At 43.0% G+C, this 13,691-nt stretch overlaps 2 protein-coding genes across 2 annotated transcripts; one reads left to right on the top strand and one right to left on the bottom strand.

Moving 5' to 3' along the window:
• The first annotated feature begins 2,293 nt into the window (after positions 1–2,293).
• Positions 2,294–11,070, top strand: smarcc2 (SWI/SNF related, matrix associated, actin dependent regulator of chromatin, subfamily c, member 2). Its single transcript, XM_061291364.1, has 26 exons — positions 2,294–2,438; positions 4,200–4,319; positions 4,402–4,487; positions 4,565–4,646; positions 4,772–4,864; positions 4,995–5,064; positions 5,216–5,285; positions 5,360–5,435; positions 5,515–5,759; positions 5,824–5,948; positions 6,037–6,090; positions 6,180–6,217; positions 6,338–6,468; positions 6,529–6,600; positions 6,714–6,827; positions 6,921–7,074; positions 7,144–7,260; positions 7,364–7,426; positions 7,502–7,760; positions 7,856–8,017; positions 8,091–8,152; positions 8,222–8,342; positions 8,480–8,640; positions 8,815–8,949; positions 9,032–9,368; positions 9,527–11,070. The coding sequence occupies exons 1-26, from the start codon at positions 2,328–2,330 to the stop codon at positions 9,589–9,591; spliced, it is 3,123 nt and encodes a 1,040-aa protein (XP_061147348.1). The 5' UTR covers positions 2,294–2,327; the 3' UTR covers positions 9,592–11,070.
• Positions 9,668–13,083, bottom strand: tsfm (Ts translation elongation factor, mitochondrial). Its single transcript, XM_061291365.1, has 6 exons — positions 12,945–13,083; positions 12,543–12,686; positions 12,328–12,456; positions 12,098–12,220; positions 11,738–11,819; positions 9,668–11,663 (listed from the first exon to the last, which is right to left on the bottom strand). Exons 1-6 carry the CDS (start codon positions 12,990–12,992, stop codon positions 11,269–11,271), a joined length of 921 nt encoding a protein of 306 aa, XP_061147349.1. The 5' UTR covers positions 12,993–13,083; the 3' UTR covers positions 9,668–11,268.
• Between the last annotated feature and the right edge of the window lie 608 nt (positions 13,084–13,691).

Genomic DNA, 13,691 nt, shown 5'->3' with positions numbered 1-13,691 from the left:
AGTTTGCGTGCCTTTTCCACAATTTCCGCAACGATGACCTCACATCTCAAGTGAAGTTGTGTATAAGAATGAGCACAAAACTGAAAATTAAAGAATCAAAATTGTGTTTATTATAGTTGTAGCTTTGAACAGAACCTAGGTTATTTGCTTTATGCTAAGGTAATCGTAGCAGCACCTGCCCTCTTATCAAAAGCAAAGTGAACATTTGACTACCTATTTCATTCATTTTAAATGTGAAAGTACTTTGGTAAAGTTTTTTTTTTTGAGCATACACATAGGTTTCTGTGCCTTACACGCTCTGTTTTCCTTTCAATTTTCATGCATGAAACCTTTCTCAAATCCAAGCTGAGTTTTCAAGCTGCAATCCAACTCTGTGCCGATGTTGCTTGACATTTGAGGGAATACAAGACACTAACCAGGAACTGTGGCTCTTTGAATGTAAATGGATGTCATTTATGTCAATAAACAAAATGAAAAAAAAGGACAGAACAACAAAAGTGTGCCAGTCATATTAAAAATGCATCAAGTAATGTAATACGCCAATGTATCCAAAATGTAACTTTTAAAACTTATTGCAACACATGCACTGTAGCGCTTGACCTGTGCCAGAGACTTTTGGGCCCCTGTGAGTGATGCTTAATAGCGTGAGTGTGGATGTTGAATTGATTCTGATGAAAGTCACCATTGCGCTGGCGTGACACGGCGGGACACAAACATTCCTCTTGTGTGCCATGCTTCATCCAACGGTGTCTTCTGCCACTGTCACGTGTGTGTGTAGCCATTGTTGTCACAGTACTTTGTAAGCTTGGTTGTTCGTGGCATTCTCAACACTTGGACAAACACAATAAAAAAAAAATCGAAACAACCGGTCTCTTTTTTTTTTGCATTTTATAAAGTGAGGCTTATCAATGTGTCGTCACTATTTATCTAGTATCTATCTTTGAGGTCACATATGCTTTGCCTTTTGCCCAATTTTGTGATGAATCTTTAATCAAAGTTGAGTGTGTTCTGTTCTTCGGGAGGAGGTTTAAATGTTGTGCAGATGAGAGCTTTTTCAGCAATTGGACTTGGGGGTGTGGGGGTTGACATCCCCCATCCTCTGTGAATCCCAATGCACCTTCTCGCAGATTCCAACGTTAAGTTAATTGGACAGGGAGTGAGGGTTGAGGAGGAAAGCGTTCAGCCCCATTAGCAATCCCTCTGTGGCAGGGCGATCCGAGAGGATCACAGACTCACAAATAGACGGATTAAAATAATCAATAGGCCTCTCTCTCTCACTCTCGCTTTCTCTCTCAAACACACACAAATACACATACTCACACACACACATACATGCAGAGTCTGAGGAATATCAATTGCACACCACTTTTCAATGTTGTCTTTGGACTTTTGCAAATTAGCTTTAGTCACACTAATACACCATCTCACACGTGCACACTAGAGTTAATTTAAGCCTTGAATAAATGAGAACAAGTAAAAAGGTCAGAGAGATGGAAGTGATCAGACTTGTCTCGATGCTGTCTACGTATCCTTTTTTCTTCTTTTAAATGATAAGAATATTTGTAAAAATCTATTGTTTAGGACATTTTGCATAGCTCAAATGTTTCTGAGGGCCGTATATGCCCCAGAGATCCTAGATTCTCCACCTCTGGTTTGTAGCGATGGCATTAAATCTATCATAATTTATTATGTTCTTTTAGGGTATGGGATAAAACCACCATAAATGCTATATCGCTGGTATTGGGTGGGATCCTTGTACAGCCATAATCATCAGTTTTCAGGAGAGCCCAGAGACGTCATCTAAAATAACACGCCATTTCCAACACTATTATTATTATTATTTTTTTTTTTTTAAACCGCATATTGTGATGATTTGGGGGTTTAGTGCCATTTCAATTAATTTCAATGGGGTAAATTGAATTGATGTACATTTACATGCTAACTCAATTACAAAATTGGTCATGGAACGAATTAATCTTGGAACGCGCGCATAAAAATGTATCAGTTGTAGTGGGTTGACATAACTCCAGTCCTTGCACACCACACAGTATTGTTTTTTTTTATAAATTAGAAAAAATATTTCACCATCTTGGCTTTAATTTAATATTTTAAATGTGTTTTGTCTTTTAACTTGCGTTTAGGTTGGGGTTTATCTTGATTTACATCTTTGCATTTAATTTCTGATGCCACGCGTAAAAACCACACTTTTTGGGGATTACAACAGCGACTCTTGCTGGATATTTTGATGTATTACAGCATATGTGTTGTAGTACCAATACGCTGCCCCTGGGTGGCGGCCGACGTCGTCCAGTTGTCTGCGGGGAAAGATGGCGGTACGGAAGAAAGACGGCGGCCCGAATGTCAAATATTTCGAAGCGTCCGATACAGTCTCTCAGTTTGATAATGTGCGCGTCTGGCTGGGAAAGAATTACAAAAAGGTACTGGCAGCATGATTTGTAGACTTCCATTTTTCACGCCGAAGACGTGGACACTAAGCCACGGGCTTTAGAGGCAGTGACAAAGAGGAGGGAGGGAGCTCAGCGTCCAGATGCTCGCTCGCTTCACCCGAGTCAGGATACAAAAGGATGCTGAGCTCGCAGCGGCGCCAGATGCGGTCGCCCGTGCCTTTACCCTCGCGTGTTAATTCGATGGGAATGACGAAAGCAGTAGCGCACGCACTGGCTTCCGAGTCATTGGGCTCGCACGCTAGCTAGCTAGTTTGCTAATCGGCTAACGGCGCAAGAGGAGCAGATCCAGATGTTGGCTGGATGTGACGTGCGACGACTGGATCCGGGGCTGCCCATGTTTACGCTGCATGACAATTCACTAATAAAAGCGTTATGATTAAACCATTCCAATAAAGAGCAACAAAGCCAAGTGCCAAATTCACCCTCTAGGATCACCAGTATTCTTAATGCTTAAAAAACGAGCTCCTTAATTGCTTTGCTAGTCAGGACAAATAGCACACTAGTACATGAACTTAAACTGCAACTGGATATTGATGAAATGCTCTTAACAACTTGGATTAGTATATTGAACTTTAAGCCTTAGAACAACTGATGAGGCTGCAGCTCTTTGATTTGATGTCCAACTAGTGCAGGGGCCGGCAACCCAAAATGTTCAAAGAGCCATATTAACCCAAAAAAAAAAAAAAAACATACCTGTCTGGAGCAGCAAAAATCTAAAAGCCTTTTTTAAAGACAACATAGACTGTATGCATGCCAACTATTAAAATAATTAAGCAGGCTACACATACAAAATGAACATTCACGATTAAATGTTTATTCCTGTGAATGAATCCTTCATGTACTCACCATCGGCGAATGGTTTTCCGAACTTTATCTAATCTCCCGGGCTGCATCAAAACTTGCAGCAGTAGTAGAGTTTGAAGATGCAATCCACTTCCTGAAACCGTTTTTTCGGTCCTCCACTTTCTCCACCAGCACTGCAATTGCGCCTTTCCTTTCAATTCAAACTGGGTGATCGGCAGCAAATTTAGCATGCTTTAGCTGAAAATGTCGCTCCAAATTGCTCTTCTTGTGATTTGACAACTTCTCATTGCAAATCAAACATGCAGGCAATCCTTTGGCATTGGCAATTATAGCAAATGGTTCAGTCGGGTCTTTCTTAAACTCTCTGTTCTCATCAGCAATCTTTCTCTTTTTGCCTTTTGAATCCATGGCCCGTCACTCACACCTTTGTTTGTTAACAACTCGCCTGTGCTGTCACTGCTGTGTCGCAGGCTATGACGCGACTTGGCTATTTGACGCCGTTCTGAAATTCGGCATTTTAATATATTTACAACTACACACATTTTTACAGCATAAGAATATTTGTGTCATGATTAACGTCTAGAAACCATATTTAAAAAATAAAATAAAATTAAAAAAAAACATATTTTTCCATTTTCACGCATGTTTGCAAAAGCCCCAGGGAGCCGCTAGGGGGAGGGCTAAAGAGCCGCATGCGGCTCTGGAGCCGCGGGTTGTCGACCCCTGAACTAGTGCAATGCTCAAACATGTGAGTACTAGTGAAGAGGTAGTAAATAGTAGAATTTTATATTCTGACTAATAGGATTATTAGCATGTGATCTAGTTATACAGCCAGTGTAGTGATTTTTTATTTTTACTATTAAAGGAGGATTATATCCCTATTGTAACCTAACCCTAATCATAAATGAAATATGTCTCCTCTCTCAGTACATCCAAGCAGAGCCCCCAACCAACAAGTCTCTGTCTAGTCTTGTGGTCCAGCTTCTCCAATTTCAAGAGGAAGTGTTTGGGCGACATGTCAGCAACCCCCCACTCACCAAGCTGACTGTATGTCTTTGACACACTCTATAAACATGTTACCAAATCCTTAAAGGCCTTTGCTTTGAATAATTATAATATTTTTCTTCAGATGAGATCTTTTCTGGACTTCAAGGCCGGAGGCGCTCTTTGCCATATCCTTGCAGCTGCCTACAAGTTCAAAAGTGACCAAGGATGGTAAGACTTTTTTTTCCAGCTGGCATGACCCCACATGGTGCAGTTTCTTGTGTAACTCCAGTCTAATTTCCTGGTAGGCGCAGGTTTGACTTTCAGAATCCGTCTAGGATGGACCGAAACGTGGAGATGTTCATGACCATTGAGAAATCCTTAGTGCAGGTGAGTCTTTCTCGCTTGTATATTTAATTACACACAAACTCTCAATTAAAAAATATGAGACTCATTCATCAAATTCTTCTTACTCAACACTAGAGTATTGTAAGTGTGTATATTTTGTACTCCAGAATAACTGCTTGAGTCGACCGGTCATATACTTGAGCTCTGAAATAGAGCCGAAACTTCTGGGCAAGCTGAAAGATATCATCAAGAGACATCAGGTGTGTTTTGAACCACAGTTTATATGAGTGATTCCAAACCACTGTGCTATGGGAGATCTTTAGCAAATAATATTAAAGTTACGATTTCACTCTGTCTTTAGAATATTCTTATCCGTGGATTCTTTTGCAGGGCTCAGTGACTGAAGACAAAAGCGCCAGCTCACACATTGTTGTTCCAATTCCCGGCAGCTTGGAAGAAGGTGAGGCTTCAAATGTTTTGGTTCGAATGTTTGACTTGTCTTACTCAAATTCAGTCTGAGCGTGTTGCAAAAAAAGGCAAATCTGAATCGTAATTCTGAATGCTACAATGTTTACATCATGGTTTCATTTACATTTTTTTTTCTTCTTCAGAGGAGTGGGTGCGCCCTGTGATGAAGAGGGACAAGCAAGTTCTCCTTCACTGGGGATATTTTCCTGACAGGTTTGTTCCCAATTGGAGCTTTCCAAGCATCCTTCTTACTTACTTACTTTTTTTTATCTTTTCACAACCTGCAGTTATGACACCTGGATTCCAGCCAATGAGGTTGAGGCCTCTGTGGAAGATGCCCCCAGCTCAGAGAAGCCAAGGAAGGTAAACGAGTGAGAATTTTCCTTACAGAACTTTTGAACTTTGCCTTTAGAATCCTTGACGCTGACGTCTTGGTCTGCAGGTCCACGCAAAGTGGATTTTAGACCTGGACCAGTATAACGAGTGGATGAATGAGGAGGACTATGAAGTGGGAGAAGGCCACCCCAAGAGGAAGAGGATATCAGCCAAGACTCTTACGGACGAGGTGACCACTGCGGATGAGCGGAGGGACAAGAAGCCCGCCGGTGCCAAGAAGAGGAAGCGCTCGCCGTCCCCGTCTCCCACACCGCCACCGCAGGAGAGCAAGAAGAAGAACACTAAAAAAGGGTGTGAGACCTTTGTTAAATGAAAAGTGAATAGCCAAGTTTAATGTCTGTGTGTCATGTGATAGGCCGACGACCCCGTACACTAAATCCAAACGGGGCCAAAGGGAAGAGGAACAAGAAGATCTCAGTAAAGATTTGGATGACGCATCACCAGTTCCATCATCTGAAGACGGAAATGCAGCCAAAACAAGTGCGGCGAATTTTCAATATTCCGAATTCATTTGAAGAAAGCTTTTGTCTGTTTTGCAACTGATTCCCTTTTTATCTTCTTTTTCTAGATAGCACCAAGAAGGATTCGGATTCAACACCAGTCAAGGGAGGAGCAGATATGGGTGAGAATAAAACTGGATTTTGTCCAAATTTGTCTTTGTACTTTCCAACTTCTGTACCCAATCTGGATGTGGTTCTGCGATTTTAACAGACGAGCAGGAGGATGAGTCCATGGAAGTAACAGGAAAGGTAAAAAGTGGCAACCATAAATCTTCTATACCACTAGAAAGAATATTTCGGATCATATGAAATTGTCTCATGAGATTGTGCTGGTACCTAATTTTGCGGCCAATTTTTCTATTCCCTTAGGAGGAGGAAGAGGGCTCCTCAAGTGTTAAGGGGGAACCAATCAAAGGCGCGGACCTTCACGAAGACAATGTGACGGAGCAGACGCATCACATCATCATACCAAGCTACGCTGCCTGGTTTGATTACAACAGGTAATACAAATCCACATAGTTTTTTGTAAGATCACATGACTCATTGTGTCATTCCCTTAGTGTTCACGCTATTGAGCGCAGAGCCCTTCCAGAGTTCTTCAATGGGAAGAATAAATCGAAAACCCCAGAGATGTAAGTAGACTCGTTTTTGCAACTCATCATTGGTTATGATTCTTGAAACATACAACGTCAAGTCATATCTTTTATATACTTGAAATGTTCTCTCTGCTCCCGTTTTCAAACAGCTACCTGGCATACAGGAACTTCATGATTGACACTTACCGACTAAACCCTCAGGAGTACCTCACCTCTACCGCCTGCCGCAGGAACCTGGCTGGAGATGTCTGTGCAATCATGAGGTACGCGGTAGTGGACAATGACCATTTCCTGTTTAGGTCATTGTGTGCATGTGTCAATTCTTCAACTGTGTCTAATCCAGTCTTAACTTGCAGAGTCCACGCCTTCCTGGAGCAGTGGGGCCTAATCAACTACCAGGTGGACTCAGAGAGCCGGCCCACCCCCATGGGCCCCCCACCCACTTCCCACTTCCACGTCCTTGCGGACACGCCGTCCAGTCTGGTACCCTTACAGCCCAAGACGTCACAGGTCTGTACATGTACAACACAAACACGCGGACATACACGTTAGCGTTATTCATCGTGTGCGTTGTTGTAGACTCCCGCGCCCCAGCAGATAATGTCCTTCCCGGATAAAGTGAAAGATAAACCAGCCGACCTGCAGAACTTTGGGCTTCGGACTGACATGTACAGTAAGAAGATGGGCTCCGCCAAGGTATTCATCCAAAACAATTCAGTGATTTGTAGTCATTAGCCTGAAAATGTCCAAATTTGAGTTGAGACACCATATTTATGATGTAATCTTTTTTTGTGCACAGAGCAAGAGTGCAGCAAGTTCTATGAGGGATTGGACAGAGCAGGAAACACTATTACTACTTGAGGTACACCAATATGACCACTGTGACCTGTCATCATAATGTTGTTGGATATTAGAATGTAAATCTTGCTCTTTTCAGGGATTGGAGATCTACAAGGACGACTGGAACAAAGTGTCGGAGCATGTCGGCAGCCGCACGCAGGACGAGTGCATCCTTCACTTCCTTCGCCTGCCCATCGAAGACCCCTATCTGGAGGAAAGCTACTCGTCCCTGGGACCGCTGGCCTATCAGCCGGTGCCTTTCAGCCAAGCAGGAAACCCCGTAATGAGCACAGTGGCGTTCCTCGCCTCGGTAGTGGACCCTCGCGTGGCCTCGGCAGCGGCTAAATCTGCTCTGGGTGAGATCTCGCCCCCAAGTAGACTACATGCACCTCACATGTACAGACAGATTTTAGTCAGCAGTTACTTGACAATCTCCTACCTTACTCCTCAGAGGAGTTCTCTCGTATGAAGGAGGAAGTTCCCGCGGCCCTGGTTGAGGCTCACGTGCGGCGGGTGGAGGAGGCGGCGAGGGTCAGTGGACGACAGGACCCTCTTTACGGCCTCGAGGGTAGCGGCATTGCCGGCACTGTCTTGGAGGAAGGCGAGAGACCGGGTAGGGTGACACCTGTGTACACAATAATCCAACAAGGCAATTTGAAAATGTTAATGGGGGTCTTAATGCTCAGATGAGAGCAATGACGACAGCAAGAGTGACAGCCAGTCAAATGAGGAGAAGAAGGATACCAAGGTAGGATGCGTTTTTGGTCCCGCTTTTGTGAACGCTGGTTGAGTCATGCCCCACCGCCGCCCCCTACAGGACAACAAAGATGCAGCGAATGAGGAAGATGAGAAAGTAGCAGAGAATGGGAAAAAAGAAGAGGAGAGAGGAAGAGAAGTTGAAGGCGAGAGGGAGGTGGACAAAGCTGAGTCGGAGATGGGTAGGCAAAAATGCAGTCAGGTTACATCATTAGGCGTGATGCAGCACCTCATAAATGTTTTTTCTGTCACATGCACAGAAAATCGGGTTGTCACTAAAGGTGGAAAGTTGATTTGAATTTTTTTTTCTTCTTTTCAGGTGACAGCGAGAAGGAGAAGGATAGAAAAGAAGTTGAGGAAGGCCAAAGAGAATCTGAAAGTGAAGTCGAAAAGAAGGCAAAGGTGGAGCGGGACGTGGGCGAGGGCAATCTGGCCACTGCCGCTGCGTCCGCGCTGGCGGCAGCAGCCGTCAAAGCGAAGGTGCGTAGACTATTAGGGCACAAAATCATATGACTCAAATTAGGGCTTGGGAATTGGTAAAAAAGAAGTGCCTATCTTTTTTTTTTTTTTTTTTTTTCCATAACCATCCATCCCTAAATCAACTGTAGAATTTACTTTGTACCGGACTATAATTGTCATTTACGTCATTACCAGCACTTGGCTGCTGTGGAGGAGAGGAAGATCAAATCTCTGGTGGCACTGCTGGTGGAAACCCAAATGAAGAAACTGGAGATTAAACTGCGGCACTTTGAGGAACTGGAAACCATCATGGATCGGGAGAGGGAGGCTGTGAGTTGTGGACTGTGAGAAGACATGTTGCTTTCCAAGGCAGAACTCTGAACGTGTGCTTGTCTGTCTCCAACACTTGCAGCTGGAGTACCAGCGACAGCAGCTCCTGGCCGACCGTCAGTCCTTCCACATGGAGCAGCTCAAGTACGCCGAGATGAGAGCTCGCCAGCAGCACTTCCAGCAGATCCAGCATCAGCAGCACAGCCAAGCCGGGGGTCCTCATCCTCCCCAGACCGCTTCGGTCTCCCAAAGCTCGGCTCAGCAATCCGCCAGCGCGCCGCAGCCGGCCCCCAGCCCCGCGCCGTCGGCGCCGCCGCCGGCCTCGGAGTCCCATCCGCCTCCGGGCGCCCACGTGTCGCCCCCGTGCCCCCCCGGCCAGCCTGTGACTGGCCACTCCGGCAGCGCGCCTCCACACCACGGTCAGTGAGAAGCAAAATCACAGAGAAGCAGCTAACTGACTTTACTGCCGTTGAATCCTTTGAAAAGAGCTGCGAGCTCTTCTGATCCAATTCACATTCAAGTTTCGTGACTACAGTCAATCCAATGTTTTCTCCTGTTCTCATCATGTCACTCACAGAATCCAACACTCCTCAACCCGCCGAAACACTTCACCCCTCTGCTCTGGTTCCACCCCCACAGTAAGAATTGAAGAATTGCCGTTAGAAAAAAGAAAAAAAAAAAAAGCATTTTAATGTTTCTTATCCAACTGGACAATTGATGAAAGACAAGCTTTTTAATTTGGATCAAGAAAATTCAGATGACCAGTTTACACACTACACGGTTTGACATTTCTGGTGAACTTTGAGGGTCTTGACATGTTTATGCTGGAGGAAACGAAGAGTCATCCTGTTGCTTTTACTTTTTTTAAGAGTCCTAATTTAATCTCGAATCATTCCGATGTCTCTTCAGTCCCATCGTCGGTACTAATTGACATTTACAGTATGTTATGAAAAAGAATGCACTTTTAATCTTTCATTGGGTCTCGTTTTAAGACTTGAAGCATCCATGAAATTGAACTTAAGCACTTATGTAACCCTTTTACGGTCTTAAATGCCTTTTCTGAAGGATTGATTGGAACTCTTGTGTCAATTACGTGAAGACTGAAATGTTGACTGAACATAGTCTGGATGCCATTTGAAACAACGTACTGTAAACCGGATCTTCTGTTACAATTCCCATAGTATATGAGAACTGATTGCAAATACTGACAGCGTTCCCCGCCAGTTATTTCTGACAACAAGGAAATAACTTCTAAGTACTTTAATAATAACGTTCCAGCACTTGGAGAGTAAGAATGATGTTTTGAATTGTGAGGAATGTACTGTAGTGCTGTCTGAAAGGAATGAATGAAGCAGCCACCGCAATTTTTTCAACATTTGTGTCTATTGCTAAACCAAAATGTTTTTTTTTTGTTTTTTTAAATCATTTTATCTCACATTTATTCAGTGAGTTTTATTGTTGTTGTTTGTGGAAATGAAGAGGATTTAACCGGTTCGTTTGAAGTTACAAAATGAAGGAAGAAAAAAAAAAAAAGACAAAAGAAGAATTGTGTGCTTTGATATCTGCAACAATATCCTCACTTTTTATCCAATCGAATTTTATATTTTTTACTGTTTTTCCATCGTATTTCTTTGATATCGACATTGTAACGGAGTATTGTTACCTTTGTAGCCTCTAACTAACCTTTGTGTGATTGTGAGGACGTGTGTGAAGGCATGCCTTGAAAATCTGTAAACTTTCTTACAACCATGCAGTTTTATTTCCAGTACCATTGTGTGTGTGTGGGTGTGTGTGTGTGTGTGCGTCTTAAAGTGTAACTCATGTTTTGTCAGTATTTCACATCTCACCAGCGCTGTGAGTAAAGTTACCGACGTCTGTGTTATGACTCCATCGCGTTGACATTGTGATAAGAAAAACAGTGTTTACAGAATGTGTTTGTTCAGTTCCTATATGTTTTCACTCGACTGAAGGAAGCAGCTCTTGCATTGATCATTCCAAAATGTCCTCAGTGACTCTTGTCTTCAATGCGTGATCAATCTGGCAGTTTGGATTCTAAAATCTGAAGAAGTTTTAATTCCACAATGTTAAGGGGAAAAAAAATAAAAGTATGTGGAAAACTAATTTTGGTTTTCTCTTATTTTTGAATGTACTGGGCAAGTAGCTTGTTGTTTCGTCATTATATATCGTCATTAATATCCATCCATCCATCCATCCATCCATCCATCCATCCAAATTAAATGCATTTTACATAAGACTGGATTTTGTAATAGATTATTAAAAAAGAAATGAGCATTTCATTGTGACATGAAAACTATTTCATCACTTTGTTTCCTCACCAGCGCTCTCCCCACAGTGAAACCTGACAAAGTCCAGCACTCGGGCCTGCTGACCTTTGAGAAACTGGGCCACAGTCCTGCTGGGGTCTCCCAGGAAGGTCTGAGGCAGGAGGCGCGTCTCGCTTTCACCGCACGGCAGGTCATCCATGTTCCCAAGGGACGAGGGCGCCTCTCCCACAATGTGCTGTCCCAGTTTGCGACCCAAACTTTGCTGTTCTTCTTCTTGTCCGCCCTGGAACACAACCAGTGCGCCGTAGCGTCCCATGGCCACCTCGGTCTGGCCCGCCACTCCGCCATGAACGTATGAGCCAATGTTCCATTCAGTGGGGACGCTTACGGTCACTGCCCGCCTCACTGACATGTTCTCACCCAGGCGACCTGATAGGACAGAACAATTACCATCGTAAGTATTATATAACAACGACAGGCATCACGCAATCACTGGTACTGACCTATGCTTAAAGCCACCTGATCAGCAAGGGTGGCTCCATCCGACACGTTCAGTTTGCTCAGTTCCTCGGACACCAGGAGACTCTGGAACACACGCAATGACATTCACTTTAAATACCTGGGAAAGAAAATGTGTGCTATAATTGCTAATTAGCAGGGGGAGGAAGCTGTGGGCTGAAACCAAAAAGGGGTTCTTGTTGATGTGCAGTTGTGTAAAGAACTATTTCTATATTTCAATTCTAAATGCGTACCTATATACTTTGATTTTTAGCATATACAGAATTTAATTTTTAGTTTATGACGGCACTTATACAGGTGAGAGGCAGTTGGCGTGGGAACAACAAACTCAAACATGGCCCTACCTTCATGTATCCTGTGTGACTTTGGCTTTTATTTTGGTGGTGAGCTAAGGTGGAGAAGGTGACATCTTTCACCAGCTGCTGGAACTTCTCATTGCGGGCAACAAAGTCTGTCTCGCAGTTGACCTGAATCATGAACAATATTGAAAAGTAAATAAATATATATTTTATATTAACTTGAACTTTGTATTTTTAACAACGATACGGAGATGGGTTCCATCCAATTCCGCTACCTCCACCATGACGGCAACTTGATCTCTCACAAAGACACCAATGAGGCCCTCCTTGGCTTTGCGACCCTCCAGCTTGTTTGCTTTGCTCCAGCCTTCCTTCTGCGCCTGTTCGTGCAGCCAAGCCTCCGCCTGACAGATAGACAAACACATCACGTTCTTCAACATTACACAGCACACCAGAGCATCATGTGGGGTAAAGAAATCCAAATGCAAACCTGTGCTATGTCATTGTCAAACGTCTCCAGCGCTTTCTTGCAGTTTATAAAGGTGTACCCAGTGCTTTTTCTCAATTTGACCAGGAGGCTCTTGTCAGCCGCCAGAAGAGGATGGCATGCTGAGTGCAAAGTGTGACTGCTGACCTGAAGGTGACAGAGGATCGCGCTCACGTCTTCCAGTGTCTTAATTGTAAATCGATGCCAAGTGCGCATAACATAATCATCCATTCAATTTGTTCGAATCTAATATAAAATAATTTACGAATTAAACGTTTCTGGAAAACAGTCATTTAGTGCAGATCGGCGTTACTAAGGAACTGGACGAACAAACCATGTTAAGCTTAACACAAATTTAAAGTAATTATTCCAGACAATATTAGAAATAGATTTCAGTCTACTCACCTTTGCCACATCTTTACTGAGAGACCTGAATAAAAAGCTTAATGACATCTTACTAGTATCCACGCGTGAGTACTTATACAAAAAAGCTCAGTAGGTGAATGTCATTGACATCCACGCTGTCTATGGAAGCCGAGGAGAGTCAAACGTAATGAAGTTATTAATGCTGTATACCGTCCTCTAGCGTAACGGAGGATAACTGTAGACGCACATTCAATAACCTTTTGACCCAACAGTTCTTCGGCAATTTTGAGGCTCTTTGGTAAGAGACCAACTATAAGTTGTCCACCTATGGTGAAGCTCAATTATTTGTTTGTATTGCCTTTACGTCTTGCTTTGTATACTGTGTATCCTGGGATTAATTTACACAGTATATTTGATTATGTGAATGTAATAATAATAATAATAATAATAATAATAAATTATATTTATAACGCACTTTACATTCAGAGGAATCTCAAAGTGCTACATGGCAAGTAAAAACAAGAAAACAAAGCCTGAATCACCTAAGGAAAGATGTGACATAATTCTCAAGTGTATTGCTCGATACTCACATGGAAGAGGGGAACATTTTGTGAGTGCAGACAACTGGATTATCACTGTCTCACTTAACTATAAACAGGTTATGTTATTGTGCAAACATAGAACATGAAATGTCAACTATATAACTTGATTGTAATAAATAGTAATAATTAATAAATAATAAATAATCTCAGTTGAACACATTGACGCAAAATGCAGTGAAATGAA

This window comes from Syngnathus typhle, linkage group LG11, assembly GCF_033458585.1.
Source record: "Syngnathus typhle isolate RoL2023-S1 ecotype Sweden linkage group LG11, RoL_Styp_1.0, whole genome shotgun sequence".
Classification (NCBI taxonomy): Eukaryota; Metazoa; Chordata; class Actinopteri; order Syngnathiformes; family Syngnathidae; genus Syngnathus; species Syngnathus typhle.
The sequence above is the reverse complement of the archived record's forward strand: the minus strand, read 5'-3'. Positions and strand labels throughout refer to the sequence as shown.

Excerpts from the sequence above, each read along its gene's own strand:
- smarcc2 (XM_061291364.1), top strand. The coding sequence starts at position 2,328 with ATGGCGGTACGGAAGAAAGACGGCGGCCCGAATGTCAAATATTTCGAA. Across the intron at positions 6,218-6,337 it reads CCATGGAAGTAACAGGAAAG|GAGGAGGAAGAGGGCTCCTC; the intron begins GTAAAAAGTGGC and ends CTATTCCCTTAG. Across the intron at positions 8,153-8,221 it reads AGGAGAAGAAGGATACCAAG|GACAACAAAGATGCAGCGAA; the intron begins GTAGGATGCGTT and ends CGCCCCCTACAG.
- tsfm (XM_061291365.1), bottom strand. The coding sequence starts at position 12,992 with ATGTCATTAAGCTTTTTATTCAGGTCTCTCAGTAAAGATGTGGCAAAG. Across the intron at positions 12,687-12,944 it reads TCAGTAAAGATGTGGCAAAG|GTCAGCAGTCACACTTTGCA; the intron begins GTGAGTAGACTG and ends TGTCACCTTCAG. Across the intron at positions 11,664-11,737 it reads TCAGGTGGCTTTAAGCATAG|GTCGCCTGGGTGAGAACATG; the intron begins GTCAGTACCAGT and ends CTGTCCTATCAG.